The 18,681-nt window shown below is 32.3% G+C and overlaps 1 protein-coding gene across 2 annotated transcripts; it reads left to right on the top strand.

Annotated features, from left to right (window-relative positions):
* Positions 1-9,876: 9,876 nt before the first annotated feature.
* On the top strand, positions 9,877-14,995 carry LOC112517673. 2 transcript variants are annotated; one of them, XM_025125055.1, is made up of 3 exons: positions 9,877-10,027; positions 12,200-14,132; positions 14,527-14,995. In XM_025125055.1, exons 2-3 carry the CDS (start codon positions 12,321-12,323, stop codon positions 14,770-14,772), a joined length of 2,058 nt encoding a protein of 685 aa, XP_024980823.1. In that variant the 5' UTR covers positions 9,877-10,027; positions 12,200-12,320; the 3' UTR covers positions 14,773-14,995. The 2 variants fall into 2 exon arrangements, with proteins under 2 accessions (XP_024980823.1, XP_024980824.1); XM_025125056.1 differs by lacking the exon at positions 9,877-10,027 and adding an exon at positions 11,156-11,183.
* Positions 14,996-18,681: the final 3,686 nt, after the last annotated feature.

The raw sequence follows: 18,681 nt of genomic DNA, 5'->3' as shown, positions 1-18,681 counted from the left end.
TTGTTGCCAGGTCGGGTCGTGATTTTTCGAAGTGGGCTTGACTTGCTGCCCAATACAACCACAAGAAATCCAAGTTAAATGGACCCAAGCCCAATTAAAATGGCAATCTTTTTCTCCTTAAGGAACCCATTACCCACAATCTCGAAATCTTTTTTTTTCTCTTTTTAGGAACCGTTTACCAAACGCTTGCCCGGATAAACTTATTAAGTAACATTATTTCACCGAATGAATATGATAAGGACCAATAATCTTACCCGATAAGAGTGAGACAAGGACCCAAAGTCTTACCCGGTAAGTGAGGGCGACGACTCTTACCACGGTAAGCGCTTACCGGATAAATTGTTGCATACAATGTCGTTTTGGTGAACTAAAATCTTACCCGGTAAATAAATAATAATGTTAAATTTTACCGATAAATAATAATAAAGAAATGAAAACTAAAAACATGATGTCTTGGACAAACTTTGCTTTTAATTGTGCCATACAGTTGAATCTACAACATGAAAACTAAATGTAACTAACATATGTATATTTTTTGCGGTTGTTTTGGTACAGACCGCTAAAAAAACGTTCAAATCATAGACCAGACTGGAACCTGCGGTTTGGTAGTTTTACAGACCGGACCAGACCGTCTAACAACTCAAACCGCCAAAAACGGTCCGGTTTGTGAACACCCAAAATGGTAATACCCGAGAATATTACCCAGTAAGACTAATGATAAGTATGGAAATTTTTACTCGGTAAGTGCTTACCGGGTAAATTATTGTATACAATACCATTTTGATGGATTACAATTTTACTCGGTAAAGTAAGTTAGAATATTGATCTTTATCGGTAAGCAATTACCAAATAAACGTTTGGATAAACGGCCTCTAAATTTATTAGGAAAAACGGGAATTCATTTCCGTTTTAGATATTTCATATGTGCACATAATCCATTGGGAGTCAAAGAGCATCTCCAACAACTATGAAATAAATTTTTTTTAAATAAAGTATCAAATATTAAAATATTTAAAAAAAATTTAAATCTATCTCCAATAACTATTCTAATTTAACAATTTTACTATTAATTATATTATTAAAACATTAAATACATCTAAAAAAATATTATTTTTCTCTCTTAACACTTAATTTCATCGTCTCCTATTGATGAGAAAAAAATAAATATTATTTCTCTATCTTAATGTAGTTTTAGAGATTTCTTCAAATTTAGAGATTTCTACTTTTTTTTTTCTCTATTTTAACGTACAAGATAACATAGTTGTTAAAAAGAATATTAAAATCTCATTTTTCTCCATTTCAACATTCTAACTACAAGCTTGTTTTTTTTATTAACCTGGATATTCAACCCGTTATGCGAGTCGACTAATCTCAGGGCGACCACCTGATTTGCAGATAGCCCGGAGTCATCGTATTTGAACCTCCATGGACACAAGGGGATTTTAATTATCCATGGATTTGAACCTGAGACCTCCTGGTACTTTTGACATTTGGAGCCAAGCTCAAATCAATCAGTCACCACTCTTGTGATTAACTACAAGCTTGTTTAGTGCTAATAGTTTATATGTTCTCAGTTAATGAATGATTTTCCATTGTAACAAATGTATCAAAATTATTGGTTTTTCATAACTTAATATGACACTTTGAAATCTATTTCAATTCAAATCCCTAAAAACAATCTTGCAAACTAAACGAACATTTAATTTTTAGTTTTTTTTTTATATATTTTTGAGCTCAATCATTTTAAAAAGATTGAGGGGTCGTTTGATCGAACTAGGGGGTACTCGCACAATGCAGCGATATACATCTCAATTTTAATGTTTCATTTGATTCTATCTCCGTCGATGTTATAATACGATTTTACGTGGTTTTGAAAAAAAAAAGATATTATTTTTATTTTTTGAATAAAATATAAATTTGAAAGTAACACAAATTTTGAAAAAAAAATGTATCAATTTTTGTATCAAACTAAATATTTAAAAGTTCTTGTTTTTTGTGTAATTTATTTAATTTAATTTTTTATTATAATTTAATTTAGATTTAATAATGGAGTCATTTATCTTTTATTTAATAATATCATTCATTTATAAAGATAATAATTAGTATTTTGTTAGAATTCAATTATTATCCTAAATATATTTTAGATTTTTTATATTTAAAATTACATACATATCCAGTATTTGATTATGTTTATCTACAGTTAGTTATACGAATTCAAACATGGAGCTTTAATAAGTTGTACGTACGCATAATTTACTTGTAGTCTTGAATTTTAAGTAATATGCATCAATAAACAGTACTTAATGCATAAAAAATAGTTTTTAAGAGTTTTTATTAAATACTTTATAATATAATATAGATATGATTTGGCAGAATTATAGATAACCTTTAATTTTGTAGGAGGTTAAACGTGTTTAGTAAATTACTATTTTGTCATTGATTCAAAAGCAACATTTTTCTATTTTTACCCTTTGATCAGACAAAGGATCACTCCCACGTAACGCGTAAGGCTATCTTTGGAACATGGGATATGATAGAATAGGACAGAAGTTTAACATGGACAGGACAAGAACTCACTGTTCCACGTTTGACACGATATATAAGACTCAGACAAGAACATGGAGCAAAAAAGGCTTTTTATTGTTCCACCAAAATAGGTGGAACAAGATGGGACAAGAATTGGATAGAAACTAAAATATTACTAATCTAAGTTTGTTTGATACATATGGTATTTTTTTATGGTCACCACCACCATCGGCGGTCGTCACTACCACCGATCACCGGAAGCCATCGTCGGCTACCTCCACCTCCTATTCCACTACAATGACATCCTCCACCACCTTCATAACGAACGTCGACCAAACTTATCTATTACTATTAAATACTTACCAAACATAACTATTGTAATCTCAAAAGACCATAATGCCCTTAAAAATTAAAAATAAAGAAAAACAAATGGATTTATGTGATTGATTGTTATTAATTTGTATGGTTTGTATAAATTGAGGCGGATTGTATTTGAACACACACACACACACACACACACACATATATATATATATATATATATGTGTGTGTGTGTGGGGGGGGGGAGGTGTTAGGTTCCAGTAAAAAAAGAAATTATGGTGAGAAGAGATTTTCAACATTTGATCAATCCTAATTGAATGTCAACACTAATGAGGTGCATCGAGATGTGCCAGATCAATTCTCTTCCAAGCACAATTCATTGGTAGGCATGAAAATTAGAAGTGATCAATGGTTTAGAAACCTTCTTACACTTCTTACTAGAATCCAACCATATATATATACACACACACGGGGTGAAGGATCATGTGAGAAGAAAAGTTATAGTGAGAAGTATAAGAAGAGATTTCCACCATTCGATCAATTATAACTGAATGTCAACATTAATGAGGTGCACCGAGATGCATCATATCAATTTCCTTCTAAATCGCAATTCGTGGGTGGGAATGAGATTAAAAATTATCAGGGGTTCAGATATCTTCTTACGCTTCCACCGTACTCTTTTTCTCACACGATCTTTCATCTATATATAGACATAATCAAATTAGAACCCCATATATTGTGATAATTGTAAGAACTATCATCATGATGTATTCTTTCACATGATTATTTCCATCTAAGACTAGAATTTAACATATTAATAAACATATATTTGTTTTACAACGTATTTGTTTCATATGTATTTGGTTTCGCACTGTGAAACTTTATAATTGTTACTTTTGTTTTACAAACATATAGAAAATGTTCACATTGTGAAAGAAATATATTACAAAACAAATATATATTAATCAATACACTGTAGATAAATAAATCTATCTGTCCATCTATATATATATATATATATATATATATATATATGATAACACATGTCGGGCTTTTGATGGGCCAACCCTTTTTTTATGGCGGAGGTTGGGCGAGAGACTAGGCCAACTTATTGCTTACTATTATGCCATGGTTGAGGCTTATCTTGTACGAAATGGGCCACTTCAGATAGATTTATTGCTCCGGCCTAGAATACGATTAATCCGGCATGGGTTACAGGAGCCCCTAGTAGTTTATCAGATATATCCACCGAAACATAAACCCATACACACTAAAGAACGAGGGCCTAAGCTTCTAAGCATGGGAATGGGGCTGGGACCTCAATCCCCATCCTCGTCCCCTATACCAATCTCTGTCCCCGTCCCCATCCCCATTCAAGAATATGTTCACATCCCCATCCCCATCCCCATCCCCATCCTCGTCCCCAACGGGGGATCAGAGATTTTTTCCCAGGTTAATAGAAGATATTTTAAATCAAATGTATTAGACACCACACTCGGTCGATAATGATTTGTGTTTAAATCTCACATATTTTATAAATCTTCTTTTACAGAGTATTAAATATTTATATGTGAACAAAATCACAACATCATACGTAATTGTTTGATCAAACACTTTCGGCTTCCAACATTTTTTTATCTAAAAAAGGGTAAGACATCTTGGAAAGAATGTATAAAAGAAAACTGTCAAAATACTATTTCTAAATCTAAAAGATATTAAATCTAACTTTTTTATAAAATATTATATTTAATAACAACTATATCTAATATTCGGGAACGGGACAAGGCATTGACCACGTTACTCGTCTCCGTCCCCATCCCTGGTTTTTAACTTTCGGGGATACTCGTCCCTATCCCTATCCCCGATTTTGCAGGGAATCCTCATCCCCGTCAGGGCAGGTACATCACATTCTCCAATGAGACAGGTCTCATTCCCATAGCTACGAGGGCTTGCCCTCACATGTACTAATTCTTAAAGTTATCACAATTTTATAGGTATTCTCGAGATTATGACAGTCTTAAATTTCGTTTTTAAGATATAAATTAATAATTTTCCCCTCCAAGAACTCATATGTCAAATTTGATTATCATATAAATCTCATGTTTTAAATTGTTTTTAATTTTCTAAATTATACAAATAAAAACCTTTTATTATTTTATTAATTTAAAGGGTACATTTGTCTTTTTAAAATATCAAAAAGCCACACCCCTAAAATTGGGGTCCCTTTTGTTGTTTATTCAACATTTTCACTTTTGAGTTTGCGTTTGGTCAAAAGAAGGAATCTTTTCATGGTGACAACAAACCTTTCATATATTTTGGTTAATGTTTCCAAAATTCAAATAATTGTGAAGCATTGTCTCTTAAATTCATGAATATTTTATTTGATCTATGGGTATTTTAGTAATTTCCTTAAAATACATTAATGAAATTAAATGTCATGATAAATAAATGGTGTTTGATGGATACCGACAAAGATGCACATGGGATACTCCTTGGTCCGATCCTAGTAGGCATGCTTTTCATACTTTTTAAGAAGCCGTTTACTTAAATGCTTATTCAGTAAGCGCTTATCAGTTGGAGTCAACACTATAATTTATTTTATCGGATAAGATTGTAGTACATCAAAAAGTTATCCTACGCAACAATTACCCGGTAAGTGATTACCCGGATAAGAGTCGTCACTCTCACTTAACGGGTGAGACTCTCCATCCTTATCATCGCTCTTACCGGGTAAGATTTTTGGTTCTTGTCATGTTCATCCGGTTAGGAAAATTGCCCAGTAAACACTTACCATGTAAGCGTTTAATAAACGGTCCCTAAGTTCTTAAAGCTTAGAACATGTTTTAAGTCGGAAAATTAGGTATAATATGGGTCTTCTAGGTTTAACCGGATCTGTTTGGGCCTAATTGTTTTATTATATATATATATATATATATATGTGTGTGTGTGTGTGTGTGTGTGTGTATATGAGAGTGAGAGTGAGTGTGAGAGAGAAGGAGAGACCTAGTAGTGATATTACCTGTTCCATCTGCAGATCCCAACCTGATTTTAACATTTTAGGTGAATCTCGATTGTCAGTGAACAAATAAAGTATTACGTATATATAAAGTGAGAACTCCTCCAACTAACATGACGTGTTCTTAAACCGTGAGTCAGGGTTGCAACTTGCAAACAAAACAGACAATATCATTATGTTGGTTTTGATGTCATAATAAATTTGGACTAAAAACCAGACATTTGATTGGGCATTGCCTAAGCTTGAACTGGACCTTGGTTAAACCGGTCTTTAACCGAGCTTCTAACTTAATCCTTAACTGATATAGGATAGGAAGCTTAAACCCAACCCTTAATTAGGTCGAAGGGACCAGTTGTTTTGTAAGCGCTCATGCTTTGGTCCTTTCATCAGTCCTGAGACACATTGCATCTTTAGATCTGACGATGGCGATATTTTTGTATATCAAATGTTGTCGGATCTTACAACCTAATAATTGTTTCCATATATATTTAGATTTTATATTTTTCCTATTTTTAAATCCTAAGTTACTAAAAATACAGAAAACAACATTTTTTTTTTCAAAAAACAAAAAAAAAAAACAATTAGTTAATAAATTGATCCTTTTTCCTATACTTATAAAATTATATGTAGTTAGGTTCCAAACTGTTTTCTTTAATACCAATTTTTTTATCATTAAAACTGGAATACTTAGGGGCCGTTTATCAAACACTTATTCGGTAAGTGCTTACCGGTAAAATTTAACAATATTATTTACTTACAAAGTAAGATTTTAGTCCACCAAAACGATATCGTATGCTATAATTTACCCGGTAATCGGCCTCACTTACCGGGTAAAACTCTTGGTCTTTATCTCGTTCTTACCGGGTTAGATTTTTGGTCTTTATCATATTCATGAGGTGAGGTAATGTTACGTTGTAAGTCTTACCCAGGTAAACGTTTGGTAAACGGCCTCTTAGGGGGTGTTTGGGATTGCTTATTCGAAACAACTTATGTTTTTCTACAAAAGTTTACCCATTATAACATTGTTTTTATAAACAATCCCAAACACCCTATAAATCGAATAAATTTTAGAGCTTTGTATTAATTAACTGTGTTTTGTGTCTTATTATTCGATGATATCAATATGGAATTAATAAAAGTTAGCTGAAGGACCCGTGCTTGTAAACTGGGCAATGACTATGCTACACACATCAATTTTTATTATTTTTTATAGAGCAAAATGCATAAAATAGCAATTTACTTTCATAAATTTATTTATTATAGCATTGTACTTTTAGTTTTTCTTATTACAACAATGTAGTTTCAAACTATTTTTTATTAGGACATTGTACTTTAAAAAATTTACCCATTATAGCATTGGGTAACCTTTTGATTTAAATTTACCCATCATACCAGATTTCCATGTCAGCTCATTGTCCACGTAGGCTGTCCACATGTACTATATTGATGTGACTTTCTAACTACATCATTATACTTTTAAAATTATTTTATTATAGCATCTACTAGTTCTTATTAAACACTGTATTTTTTATTTTAATATTTAGATACTTTATATTTATTTAATAAATATATTAAAAAAATTAAAAAAATTCTAAACTATTCATCAATATACCAATATCAATAAACTAGTAGAACATAACTTATCTCGCTAATATTTTAAAAAAATATGTGTTTTTTAAAAAAGAAAATAAGATTTGTTCTTTTTTTTTTTACCAAAAAATATTATCTTTTAAAAAATATATTATATTTGTTTAAAAACTTTTTTTTTGACGTATAAATATTAAATTAATTAGATTTTTTTGAATTATTTATTATATTAAAAAATTATAGATCACAATTTATTTCGTTAATATTTTAAAGAACATTTTAAAAGATATGTATTTATTTGAAAACATAAAATAAGAAGTGTTACATTTTTTATAAATAAAATATATCTCGAAAATAATATTTCATATTTATTTAAGAAATATTTTACTTTAGAATATTTAATTTGTATGCAACTTAATAAGAAAAAGTCAAAAAAAATCAAATGTTTTCTTAGATCATAGCAATGAAAAATGAAAATCACTAATAATATGTCATTCACATCAAAATGATTTGTCATCCACATCACCCCATTAAAAAGTCAAAGGGTTAACCAGTTTAAAAGGTAACAAGTTAGCCATTGCTATTATTGGTAAAAAAATTAAAGTACGACGCCTTAATAAAAAATAATTTGAAAGTACATTGCTGTAATAAAGAAAAACAAAAGTAGAATGCTATAATAAGAAAATTTATAAAAGTAGGTTGTTATTTCATGCATTTAACCCTTTTTTACAAGATTTACCAAAATATCCCTAAATCTGTAATTTAATTTATTTTTGCAGACCTGGATAAAAAATGTAAATATTTTTTGCGGACCTGGGTGAGAATGTAATTTTTTACACACCTGGATGAAAATGTAGATTTTTTTTGCGGACAAAGTTAGAAAGTGTAAAACCATTTTGTCGTTTAGTTGGGTCCACAATTGCACACATTGGTTTTTGCAGACCTATGACTATTTTGATAAACTTGAAGAGAAAATAGCTAGTAAATGAAACCAACCCTAAGAAATGGTCATTTTAATAAATTTCCCAATTGTATATGGTCACTGTTTTGTTTCAAATTCATGATTTTCTAATAGTTTTAAGAATTTTTTTATTTTAACTTCAAGGGATTTGGATCCTTAATCATTTTTAATTCCAAAACGACCAATGAATTGTACTTTAGAAGAAAATTGATCCAGTGTATTTCATTAGTGTTGATCTAATGGTTCTCTTCAATTAAGACTGATTTAATGGTGAAGATTTCTTCCTTATCTTTCTCACTGTAACTTTCATTCTTATTAGAACTCAACCATTTATCTTTTTAACATATTCTAAAGCATCTCCAACAAGTTGGCTATATTTTTAGATAATGTATTTATAATTAAAATTTCTAAAAAAAAATTACATCAAACTTCAACAACTACTATATTTTAACAATTTCAATATTATTATATTATTAAAATATTTTACAAATTCACCATCCTAATATCTATACTATAAAACTCTATGCATAAAATATTGTTTATTGATGTATATTACTTAATTCAAAATTACAAGTAGATTGTGCTAAGTATAACTTATTAAAACTCTATGTATGAATTTGTGTAACTAACTGCAGATAAACATAACCAAATACGGGTTAAGCATCTCATTTTAAATATAAAAAACTAAAATATAACTAGGATAATCATTGACTTCTAACAGAATATTTATTATTATCTTTATAAAAAAGTATATTATTAAACAAAAAATAAATTACTTTTTCAATTAAACTTAAATTAAATTAAAAAAATTACAAAAAATAAACTTTCAAATTGTTAATTTGATACTAATATCGATATATATATATATATATATATATTTTCAAATTCTTATGATATATTTAAGTTTATATTTTATTCAAAAATAAAAAAATTATCGTTTTCTCAAAACCACATAAAATCATATGATAACATCGATAGAAAAAAACTTCTGTTGGATTCTCCAAAGTAAGAAGTTATTGGAGATTAATATTTTTAATTATTATTTTTTTATTCCAAAGAAATTAAAAAAAAATCTTTATCACAAGGGTGATATCTGATTGGTTTGAGTTTGACTTCAAAGGTCAAAAGTAGCAGGAGTTCTCAGGTTCAAATTCAAGGAGAAATAAAAATTCTCTTATGGCTACAGAGGTTCAAATATAGTGATTTCAAACTATCTGCAAAACAGGTGGTCATTTTAAAATTAATTGATTCGATAACGAGATGAATATCCAGGTTAATAATAATAATAAAAAATCTTTGAAAAACTAATATTTACCGTTGCGCTTTTAATGATTTGAGTTGAGAAATTTGAGGCTCAAATCCACATGTACTGTCAAGTGGCCCCCACCTGCGTCCTTCATGATTATATTCAATATTTCTTTTTCTCTGTAAATGCCCCCACGAAGTCCTCCTTTGTTATGACAACCCGCGAATACCTCCTCCCTTTCCTTGGCCGTCCGATCCATAACCACCCCCTTTCACTCTTTCTCTCTCTCTCGTTTTCAACCCAATTTCACAAAACCCAATTCTTCTTCGATCTCTCGATTCTGGAGAAGAAGAGCAACATCAAGCAAAAGGTCAAATCTTTTTCTTGATTAAAGTTTGAATTGCTTCACTTCATCTTACAAGCTTTTGTATCGTCCCCACCGACACAGTTACTTTCATCTTGAATAACCCACTAGTGTCTATGCATTTCAACGGATGCCACACATACTGTTTGATAAATTGCCCCAGTGAATTATTTGTTAAAATCTTGGAAGCTATGTGAGCTGTTGTATCTATCTATCTATCTATCTGTTTTATGTTTGTTCTTTGTATGGTGTGTGTTAAGTTTAAGCTATGCTGAAGTTCTTGTTTGGTCTTAGGTTTTTTTTTTTGGTAGTTTTGAAAGATAAACTTGAAGATACAAAAGGGGAAAATCCCCAGTTTCTTCTTAAATTGTTGAAGCATCAACTGTTTATGGGTCTCTATATCTCTTTTGATGGGTTGTCAGCCTTTCTCTAAATGATGGATATACGCCTTGTTGCTCATAAGTTTAAGAAAGAATAACCAAAGTTCTCCATTTATGTGTTATTTGTTAACAAATTAGAACTGCTGAAGGAACACTTTTTGTATGTATTTCTTGGCTTTTAAAGATAGAACCACAACTTGAATCTGGATCCAGTGTAAATGTGCAATTCTATGAGATATCAATTAACTACTATCAGAAAAGGGTAGGCAAAAAAGAAAAAGGGTCATTTTAAATTAAATTAAATTAAAGGATGATAATCATGAGACAATGTGCTTAATTCCCTTTTCCCCTTGTCCCTCTTTCATTTTCTACCCTTTCCTCCAATGTCTCCATCAGCAAATTAATGCTTAAACACTTTTTAATTGTCATTCAGCCTTCACCTTCATCATCAGGGAATTTTGTTGATGGGGTTCTTGTGATACTTTGGACTTTTATCACACCTTATCTTCATCACTCAATGTAATGATCTTGAAGGACCATATATATCTTCTTTTCAGTTTCTCCTTGTCATTTTCCATAGACTCCAGGTTGTCTGTATGCTGCAGGTACGCAAATAGGGGATCTAGAATGCCCAATGGGTTCAACTTGGTGAAGCTACTTTGCTTGTACACTTGTACCTAATTTGTCTATATTAAGGACCTAATAATTTTGTGTGGGGGATCAGAGTGGTGTTAACTCTAGTGTTTGGAGATTTCAAGCTAAAAATGCCATTTTTGGTCGAGGTGAAGATAAAAGCATGCTTAGAAAATTAATTTATAATCTTGTTTGGGACCATGGTATTAATCATACTACACGTCCATTCCGGGACGATCACAAACTAAAACATTTTATTCACGAGTCTTTTAACATGAGTCACACAACGGCTAGACTTGGACCAACTTTTCTCAATATATGTTGAAACCTCCCTTTTCTCCCCAAGAGCTCTCCAAGAGAGTAATCTAACAAGGTTTCACATATTCTCACATGATAGCCAAGGTCTACCAATCACTCTAGGGACTTGATACTTTAGGGTAACCTGTACTCATCTAGCTCCCTCACCTGGCTAGCCCCCTTTTGACACTCTGGGACAATCTAGCCTCCGTTGGAGGGGGCGTGTTAGAGTACCATATTGGCTAGACTTGAACCATTTCTTCTTAATATATGTTGGAACCTCCATCTCTCTTCAAGAGCTCTTTTGGAGAGTAATTTAATGGGGTTCCACATATTCTCACATGGAATTTATCCATGCTTTTCATTTCGAGAACATGTTTGCGAAAAATGTGATGAAAGGTATTTGCAAAACATTAGCGCAGCAGGCATTTCATATAAACATTCCTATGAGGGTATGACTAATTATATGTTGCAACTAACGAATTTGAATGTTGCAATGTGCAACTGGATCATTAATCCAGTGTGAGAAGGAAAAAAGATGATTGAAATTGGTGTTTTCCTCTACAAAAGGGAAACTTTTCTTTTCGCTTGCCGTGCTTATCTTTCTTCATTTGAAGTCAACATATGTAGTTAGAGCTTTGGATGGTTGTAGATTGCATTTAATATGGTTCTATGTTCTGATGTTGCATATTGTTTCAGATAATAGGCTCAATATGACCAGATTATATTTATATCATTCCAATTTGAACTTATGGAGGGCATCTTTGATGGCTCTCTCTTGTCATTCAAACCATCGAGGAGATGTCTGTTTGCCTGTAGCGTTGACGATTCCATATTTTAACTATTTTGCAATTTTTTGTTAACCCAGATCACTGCCTTCATTGCAAGCAATATGAATACAGAAGTGGTGAGCTTACATCAAATTCCAATAGAACTGCCATCTTTCTGATGCTGATGTTCATTCTGAAGTTGTAAAGAATCTAGCAGATATGGCAGCATCAGCTTCAAACCATGGCCAAAAACGACGTGACGGAAACAAAAGGAAGGAGATAGAAGAGATAGTTCGACACATGTCAAATTTGCCAAGTTATCTTGAGAGGGGAAAACCCATCCAAGATCGAGCATTGAATTTTGGTGTTATGGATTGGGGGCGCTTAGAGAAATGGCAATATCATCATCAAAAACAGGGCCTTTTCAGAAGTAACAAATGTTCGCCATCTAGCAGCAACTCATCTTTGTTATTTTCGACTGATGGATCATCTCCCCATTCTACTAGAGGTCAAAGCTCTTCACCTGCTTCTTTGAAACCTCATCGTGTTACTCTACAATCTAGTTTAAACATATCTCCAGAAGAAATCTCCAGTCGATTTGTGAAATCAAGTTCAGGAAATCTTGATAAGTCTCAAGATGTTAAAGATGCTCTGCTTAATTACTCCGGTGAGAAGAGGACTACCAACAGATCACGAAACAAGCCAAGAGGTTGCAACATGGATGATTCGTATCCTCGAAATCGTCATGAATCTAAATCATCGGATGATCTGGGAAGTTTTCATACTGCATCATCATCACCTTCTTCAAAGGGCAAGAAGAAAATCCAAGATGAGCTGGTAAATGAACTGGGGAATCTTCAAGATCCATCGTATGGAACCTGTGATGGTGCTATGCACAAAACTGTAGTCCTTTTGCCTAGAGATGCCCCCAGAAAGAGTCGAACAAATGGTGAAATGTCTAAAAACATTCATTCAGACCCGAATAACGGCATTCCAAGATCATTTCCATCTGAAACTGAAGCTATAAACAGAAAAAAGTCACAGAATGAAGCCATTTCTGAAAGAAATTCTACAGAAGAGAGAGAGTCTAGTTTCTCTTCAAATAATTCAAATTTTAAAACAGATACCATTGCAGCTAGCAAACAAAGAAGTATATCTCCACTTCGCCGCTTTAATTTTAGCATGAGCTCGAAGTCTGCAGCTCTTACATCTGCTAACACAATTCTGGAGTCTCCTCCAGCTTCTCGGACTCATTCAAGCCCTTTAAGAAGGTTGTTGGACCCACTCTTCCCATCAAAGTCCCCTGAAGATTCAACAATAAAAGCGAAAGTGAAGTTAGATTTGAGAAGTTGCAAGGAAGTCAGAGTTGATGATTCACATATGACTAAGATGAATGAATCATCATCAACAAAACAAGCCCTTTTTCAGATAGCTGTTAAGAATGGTCGTCCTTTTTTTACGTTTGCAGTTGATAATAACATCAACATACTTGCAGCCACAGTAAGAAGTTTGAGTGGGAAAGATGACAGCAATGGTTGGATCTATACATTCTTCACCATCCATGAGGTGAAGAAAAAGAAGAGTGGTTGGTTATCTCAGGGCACCAAAGGCACGGCCCAAGGGTATCATCCTAACATAACAGCTCAAATGAAGGTTTCAAATCCTTCAATTTCTAGTCGGGAGTTTGTTTTATCCTCCGTGGACCCAAATCGGTTGGACCACCAAGTCTTGGATGGCCAGCCACAAGATGAGCTGGCAGCCATTGTTGTGCGATTTCTAAGAGAGGCGGACGATGAAGAGGATCAAGATTGTTTTAGCACAACGGTTATTCTACCTGGTGGCCATCATAGTGTACCAAGCAAAGGAGAACCTTCACCGCTAATTGACCGGTGGCGGTCTGGCGGTGTATGCGATTGTGGAGGTTGGGATATGGGCTGCAGATTAAGAACCCTTGCTAACAAGGTGCAATCTACTAGATCAAAGTCACCTGAAGCTCATATGACCTCTAACAAATTTGAGCTTTTCTTTCAGGTATATTCTAATTCCAAGATTCATCTGTTGTGGCCATTAGAGGTCTTCATGGCAATAACCACCCTATTTTTTGCACTAGAAGTCCGGTCTACGTATATATTACCTTCCTCAGATCCCACTACTAATAACATTTCAATGACATAGATGTCAAGCTTTTCGTCCACTTTGCCATAACCCTCTCGTAAACGGTATCCAAGTCATCAAATGTTACAAGATTAGCAGGTTATCGATCAAAATGAGTACAAGATGGGAAAATTTGAAATTTCGGAAAAAAAGTATTCATAACACTAAATAGAAACCAACTTTTTTTTTTGTAAAATCTAGTAAAGGGGACTTGTTTTAGCTTCTATGCTTTTATAGTTTTAGATGCTAATGTTCTTCCTTTTGACCACAGGGAGAGGTTCCAAATGAGAGACCCTTCTTCAGCCTTTCTCCATTGAAGGAAGGAATATTTTCGGTTGAGTACAATTCATCTCTATCGCTTCTGCACGCATTCTCGATCTGTATATCAGTGATCGAATGCAGAAAATCGTGTCAGCATACGGAGCTTAAAACATACGTTGCCAAACGAGTAGATGACGATGAGGCTCCTGTAACATATGCATCATTTCCACCTCTTTCCCTTGTGGAAAGGGTTTAGACCTCAATGACATGCAATCAGGTCTTTTGACGACCGATTTAGTTAAATAACACAAGGGAAGACCCATACGAAAACTTGCGTCCCTACCCTCGGAAAGCCGAGGAATGTTAGCGGACTGGGTCGATGTGGTTATGATTATGATTATGATTATGATATAGAGTTACTGGGGTATATTCATTGTGAATGAAATGAAATCAGTGGGGAATGTAAGTTAAAGCTTTATGTTGTCTGCTGGTTGTTCCTCTTAGTCTCAGTCCTGGGCCGCTCTTGGGTACTCATCGTGGGCCTTTTTAACCGGTCCTTCCGGGCCTTATAACCTGGTCTAATGGACCAGTCCCTTACCGGGTTCCCAAAAAATTGTAACCGAGTTTGACTGGCCGGGCCTTGGTGCCAACCGGTCCTTATCGGTTGAAAAATTGGATTGTTAGCAAGTGATCAATGTTATTCTTCTGGAGCTAATTTCTTGTTTTTGAAGACGAATCTGTCAAATTCGATCAAGCGAACCATTTTTCGAATTGCTAACATAAACACGTGAACCATTATATTCTTAGGGGCTATTTACTTGCGGCTTAATTAGGCTTATTGGTCTATGTGGCTTATCTGCACAACTCATTTGGGTTGATTACTTACGGCTTATTCCCACAGAACATTGGTTTAATCGCATAGATAGAAACGTTATGTTGTCCCCATTCAGCTACAAAAATGACACCCCTACCCCTTATTTAAAGCATCGCCTCCTTCCCAAATGAGACGCCCCATCGTCAACCTCTTTATGATTTTTTTGTCTTGATGTTCAAATAATTAATATTGGGGGGTAAATTGGTCATTTATGTTATTCAGACTGTTAGTTCAGATAAAAAAAAGTAAACAACAACGCCCATTTATCCAGACAGACAAATTTATCTATACAGTACTCAATAAAAAATTTGGTAAACAATTCAAATTAGTATTTTTGAGATACTTTTTTCGTTTGGGAGGCAATAGAACTTTATTAGAAACAAAACAAATACAAGGACGATTTTGAAAGTTTTTCTGTAAGATGTAAGAAAAGCACGATAGTCCTAAAGGAAAAGACGCCAAAAACACATAACAAAACAAACACTAAACCTAAACGAATGTACTTCGACAATATAGCTTGCCGGCAGATTCCATCCGATTAAGTCACGAGAACACAAACCTCATCAAACATCCATTGAATATTGGAAACTAAGGGGCCGTTTATTAAGCACTTACTTGGTAAGTACTTACCGGATAAATTTCCTCATCGGATGAACATGAGAAGGGTCAAGAATCTTACCGGATTAGAGCGATGAGAATGATGGAGAGTCTTACCCGGTAAGCGAGGATGACGACTCTTCCCCAGGAAAGCGTTTACCCACTAAATTATTGCATTCGATATGTTTTGATATTACTAAAATCTTACGCATCAAAATAAATCATAGTGTTGACTACTATCAATAAACGTTTACGGAATAAGCAATTGAGTAAACGGGTCCTAAAACTTCCATAATGCAAATCCACTGTAATGTGCATGGATCTGACAACAAAGTCAAAAAGAGTCGAACGGGATTAGATCAACTTAAATGGATTTTCTTACTAGCAAAAGGTCAATCTGTATAACGTATTTGATTTTTAAAAATCGTTAAAAGAATTTTAATATGTATTTTATTTTAAGAAAATATAATAAGAGGTTGTTTGACAATTGCTGAATGGTTTGGTAATTGTTTCATTTTGCACTGTAACATAATTAGAGACTCTCATGATATAGTGCAAAATGAAATATAATTATTTGGTAATTATTTAACGCTTAATGGTTAAGGAGACCTATGATACAAAACCATTCAAAAGGTTTTATAACCATTAAAAGACATACTTTTTTTTGTCAAACAAGATTCAGCTCTTAACGATTATGAGATTGTTTCTTAATGGAACTATTGAGAGCTAAACAAACAACCCGTAAATTGAAAAGATTACAATAACAATTATATATTGTAACTGTAATTATTAAAAAATAAAAAACCAATTTCCAAGATTTATATATAAATCTATATAATTTAATGATTATGTTTTTATTTTTATTTTTTTAATTTGGTGAGCTAAGAATGAAAAAAATTAATTGTTTCATTCTTTTAAGAATACTAGAAGGGTACTCGTGTAATGTAGCGAGATAAATCTCGATTTTGATGTTTAGTTTTTATTCTTTGTTTATATCGATATAATACGATTTTATGTGGTTTTGAGAAAACGGTAATGTTTTTATTTTTATATAAAAATATAAATTTGAAGATAACATAAAAATTTGAAAAGAAAATAGATCGATATTAGTATCAAATTAACTATTTAATAGTTCTTGTTTTATTGGTGTAACTTCTTTAATTCAATTTTTACATTATAATTTAATTTAGATTTAATAACAAAGTAATTTATTTTCGGTTTAATAATATAATTTTTTATAAAAATAATAATTAAACATTATGTTAGAACTCAATGTTTCTTAATTATATTTTAGATTTTCTATATTAAAAGTGGATGTTTATCCTGTATTTGATTATGTTTATTTGCAATTAGTTACACGAATTTAAAAAATGAAGATTTAATAAGTTGTACTTATGCAAAATTACTTGTAATCTTGAATTTTAAGTAATGTGCATCAATAAACAGTGTTTCATGCATAAAAAATGATTTTTAAGAGTTTTTGTCAAATGTTTTATAATATAGTATAGATTATTGTTTACGTCTTCGTTAGATTGATTATTTTTATACCTTTCTGTCTTTTTCTATCACAAAAAGAATTATGGATACGAAAGGTGAAAAATCGAATTTACAGGCAGTTTACCATACACTTATTACTTATCGGGTAAACGTTTACCGATATCACTTACCTTATTGAAAATGAAAGTAACCAAAAATCTTACCCAGTAAGAGACAGGACCGAGAGTTTAACCCGATAAGTGAGGAAAAGGACTCTTACACAGTAAAACCTTAAAATCCCGTTATTTTATGCATCTCTTAAAACAGGTATTGGTGTGCATTTTAATGATTACATTAAATTATGCAAATTTATATATTTCAATTACATAAATCTATTATATTTTTATAGGATTAAAAACATTAAAATGTAATAAATTTTGTAATTTATCCTGTTTATTATACACTGAACTTTGTTTCTTACCGACTGACACTAAGGTCGTTTGTGTGGTCGATCGGAGATGTAACATGGTAGTATCTCAATGCATCTTATATGTGTTTGTGTATCACACTGTGTCTTTTGTTTAACAGAGTCAATATTTATCCCAGTGGTATCACTGGAAGACGGGGGATAGAGAGAGAAGAGAGGAGAGGGGAGAGAAAATACCCTAAATTTTTCTTACATTAAAATTTTAATTCAAATTACCAAAATTATAAATTTCCTAATTTATCTATTGATTTGTGGTTGAGATTGGATCTCACGGTTACCACAAACTAGTCAGTTCTCCCTTGAATGATCATATATATAGGGGAACGTTCAAATAAAAACCACCCTCATTTGTAAAAACCGTGAAAACCACATTCATACGTCGATTTCATTGTTTAATCTTATGAAATTTTTTCATGAAATTGTTTAATCTTGTGAAATTGTTTCATATAATACTTTTTTGATGACTTTGTTTCATATATGGTTATGAAATTGTTTCATACAATATTTAATGAAACTGTTTCATGTATTTCTCTAAAATTAAAATAATGAATATGATAATATCCATGATTAACACCATTCACAATAAAAATGGTTAATCAACCTCTCATAATTACAAAAAAGTGAAAAAAATGAAAAATTATGATTGGTTGAATGAGGTTTTCATGGTTTTTACAAATTGAGTGGTTTTTATTTGAACGCTCATCTCTCTCCCTCTCTCTCTCTCTCTCTCT

Source organism: Cynara cardunculus (assembly GCF_001531365.2).
Source record: "Cynara cardunculus var. scolymus isolate 2C chromosome LG 9, CcrdV1, whole genome shotgun sequence".
Lineage (NCBI taxonomy): Eukaryota > Viridiplantae > Streptophyta > Magnoliopsida > Asterales > Asteraceae > Cynara > Cynara cardunculus.
Note: the sequence above shows the minus strand (reverse complement) of the source record. Positions and strands in the feature narration are given on the sequence as shown.